At 35.4% G+C, this 3,804-nt stretch overlaps 1 protein-coding gene across 4 annotated transcripts in view; it reads right to left on the reverse strand.

Annotated features, from left to right (window-relative positions):
- LOC107610104 (TATA-box-binding protein) overlaps positions 1-2,793 on the reverse strand; it is a 6,028-nt gene extending 3,235 nt beyond the window's left edge. For 2 of the 4 annotated variants that reach the window (XR_002350267.1, XM_016312178.2), the window contains exons 1-6: positions 2,450-2,793; positions 1,334-1,415; positions 1,071-1,158; positions 729-800; positions 416-466; positions 79-123 (exon numbers count right to left, since the gene is read on the reverse strand). Coding sequence is in view for 3 of the 4 variants with exons in the window: in XM_016312178.2 (XP_016167664.1) it covers positions 79-123; positions 416-466; positions 729-800; positions 1,071-1,158; positions 1,334-1,410 (333 nt within the window). In the remaining variant the exon portion in view is untranslated. Of the gene's footprint in view, positions 1-78; positions 124-415; positions 467-728; positions 801-1,070; positions 1,159-1,333; positions 1,416-1,875; positions 2,099-2,449 lie in introns of those variants that run through there. The other 2 variants (XM_021106173.1, XM_021106175.1) reach the window with 2 other exon arrangements.

The following is a 3,804-nucleotide window of genomic DNA, read 5'->3' on the forward strand; positions in this document are numbered from 1 at the left end:
CTCAAGAACCTTGATTAGATATAACAGTAGAGACTGAAAATACTTAGTAAACATAACAACATATAACAAAAGTATTACCTTAAATTTGGCCGGGAAACCGAGCTTCTGGATAATTCGAGCATACTGAAGGAAAAAAAAATGTAAAATTAGACATTGATACAAATTTTTAGGAATAAAGAGCATCCTAACGCACCCCCCTCTCTTTCCATATGAAGAAAGAAGGCAAATGGATACTCATGCACATGCAAAGAGGATGAAGACAAATAAGCACCTTATTCTACTCCAAACGACAAAATGAGCAGGGTTATAGCCAAACTATCACAAACAACATATTTGACCCATCTAATTAAAGCTCCATTCCCCGGATATTCAGTAACATACAGGATAAATAGAAAAAAAAAAAAATAATGCGTACCTTCCTTGCGGCCAATTTAGACTGTTGCTCACTCTTCGCTCCAGTACACACCTAGCCATACCAATGAAATTTAACATTAGGAATGTAAGCTAAAACTTAAAAAAGAGACAAATTGAACTAAAGCAACAAGAATCATCCAATCATGAATAAATCACAAAGCAAGAGCATGATTGAAATCATGACAGCAAAAGATTCATGATCAATTTAGCAAAAGTAGTTGCATATAGATGATTCACCACCGTTTTATTTGAGGACAGTGATATCCACTACCATCATTTATAACAGATAACTAGGTTATTATTATGGAACATACCATCTTGCCAGAAGCAAAAATGAGGGCAGTTGTTTTTGGTTCTCTGATCCTCATAATCACAGCAGCAAAACGCTATAAAGGATGATAACACAACTATTAGCACTGTAGAAATGACCAACCAGAATGAGTATATCAACTCATGGGTTAATTATTGATTTTGGATCAAATATAAACATATGTTTATATGATTCGAATATAACGTTTATATGTTTCAAAAAGCAAGATACATGGACAAAATGCATGTAGTTCTTAAGCAAACCATAATTACGATAGAGCAAAGTGTTTGTACAACTTAGAACAAGATGCATAAGTTAAACTCAAAATCAACTAAGTGAAACTTGCCTTGGGATTGTACTCTGCATTTCGAGCTTGAAGTGCAATCGTTTTAAGGTCCAACTTACAGTCCAAATTGACCGTTGATACAATATTTCTGAGGTACAATAACTTGGTTATCAGATTATAAAAGCAAAGTGATTACATATTCCAAGATAAACAACAAAGCTTTTAACACATGAAAAGTCAGCTACATAAACTAAACCTCATTAAAGAGTTCTATTGTAAACTATGTACGAAGACAAAATTATGAAGATCAGATAGATACACACTGAAGGGTAGGCACAATCCCAGAAGGGTGCTTGGTCAGATCCACTGGTTGGCTACTCTCCAATCCTTGGTCAGCCATGAACCCTGATAATTATACATTACACTCAATAAGTACCAAATTTTCATCTTCGTTTTTTCTTACATAAAAAGAACTGTTCCAACCAAAATAATTATTAATAAACCCTCTCTCCCCCCTCCCAAATAAAAAAGACACCCACATCTTAAAATCTCCCCAAAAACGACAACTAAGAAAAGGAATGAAAAACCTAATAGCTGAACAAAATTCTTCCCACAATACAATATCTTGACCCTTATTCGTAACACAAGGAAACATTTTTACCAAAAGAACGCCCGGAAAAATAAAAAGGAACTCAGATCCCATATTTCCCCAAAGAGAATTGAGGAAAGAAAAAGTATAAAAAAAACCTAACAGCTATAGACGAATTCCCCAAAATTCTGTGTTCTCTTAATTAAACATAAAATGAAAAGAGGGGTTGTATATATAATATACGTCGATTGAGACAAAGAACAAGCGAGATCGGACCTTTGAGCGCAAAATTAGGTTCGGATTAAAGTTAGGGATAAACGAGAATCCACAGATTTTGAAAAATTGAAACTTAATTGAGGAGGGGAGCGTAAGAGAGTGGATAGCGCGGGAAGGATTCGAAGGAACGATTCTTTTATATGAGAAAGAGATGCGATGTTATATAGAGAGAATATAGATTTGGGAACAAGAGAGAGAAAGTGCAAGAAGGTTTTGTTCGTTGGTTGTGTGCTGTGGAAAGATCCGTAGCGGTGAAAGGGTAAAATTGCAGGACATCCCAAAACTTCAAACATTTAAAATTTAATATTTCAAACATTCAATTATCCAATACCACGTATCCTCAAATAAACCAAAAACTTCAAACATTCAATAACATAATCAAAACCTTCAAACATTTAATTCCAATTTCCTTTAACCACTTGCATGATTGAAAAAAAAAAGGCGAGGCACAATCACAAGATAATTGAATGGAATTCAAAGAAAATCAAAGAAAAAATCACAGAAATCACAAAATAATTGATGAAAGAAACAACAAGGTAAATGAAAATCACAGAAATCACTGTAGCTTACTTACCGGAAAGAAGAACGGCCAAAGACGAAGAACTATCTTGCTGGAGGCGGCGACTGCGACTGAGACGATTCTGCCTCTGACGATCTTGCTGGACGGGGACGAGGGTGGCGGAGACCGAGAGACAGTGAGTGCGAGACCCAGAGAGAAGTCAGAGATCGAGACCGAGAGAGAAGTCCGAGAGCTTGAGGTTGAGGGAGAGAGCGACGAGAAAGAGACTCCAGAATTCCAGAGAAGAAAGACGTTGAGGGCTGGGTGATCCGCAAAAGACTAGGGCATCAGATAGGGGGAGGGGGTGCCTTGCCCATGAAACGACGCCGTTTCGACTTTCGAAGAATATGTGCATGTATTTTCCTTATTTCCTTTGTCAAATCTACTTAATATTAGGAAGGTACATAGGTCGGGTGAAACCGGATTTGACGTGACTCAGACCCGACTCGAAATATATATCGGGTCTATTTATTAGACTCGAATCCGGCCCTAGATCTGATAAAACCTATACACTTTCGGACCACGATTATACCGGGTAAAAATCGGGTGAAAATCGGACCGTTAACATTACATTACCTTGATATCTTCTTATAAGATAGTATGTGAAAATATCTAAATTTAGACTCCAACTATTATTTGACATGGTAAAATTCACTTAAAAAAATATAAAAGAACAAACTCTTCTCTAAAATTAAGGCATAACGATAATCAATACTAATATTGTTTAATAACACCAAATATTTAAATCAATACAAATAACACAATATTATGCATTAGTCTAAAATCTTATGCATTTTAAACATAAAACATTAATTTATAGTCTTATAATAACTAATAATACAAAATATTAAGGTTTACAATACTTAAATTCCATATAAGAATAGACATCATCCATCACTAATAATACAAAATATTAATTGTGTATGATGACCGGGCCACCGGGCCGAGTTCGGATGACCCGAGCCCTGGCCCGGACCCGACCCGAAATAATGATCGGGTCTATTTTTGAGACCCTTATCCGACCCTAGACCCGATGAAATCACACCAAAATAGTCCCTAAAGTGTTCGGGATCGGGCCGGGTCTTCGGGCTGCGCCGGGCCATGCACACCCTACTTAATATACTAAAACTGGATTTTCCTCCAATTAATGAAGGTGAGGTGTCGATCCCTCGTGACTCCGTTTTCCCTCCAAAATGAATACACTTTTTTCTATTCTAAATTATTTTATACAAAATATCTTTATTATAATTATATTATAATTAATATTTAATGAATAATACATAATTATACTAATTTAAAAACATATCTTCATTATAATTATATCAAATCAATATTTAATGTATTATTAAACTAGTTATCAATTGTCAATT

This window comes from Arachis ipaensis, chromosome B07 (assembly GCF_000816755.2).
Source record: "Arachis ipaensis cultivar K30076 chromosome B07, Araip1.1, whole genome shotgun sequence".
Classification (NCBI taxonomy): domain Eukaryota; kingdom Viridiplantae; phylum Streptophyta; class Magnoliopsida; order Fabales; family Fabaceae; genus Arachis; species Arachis ipaensis.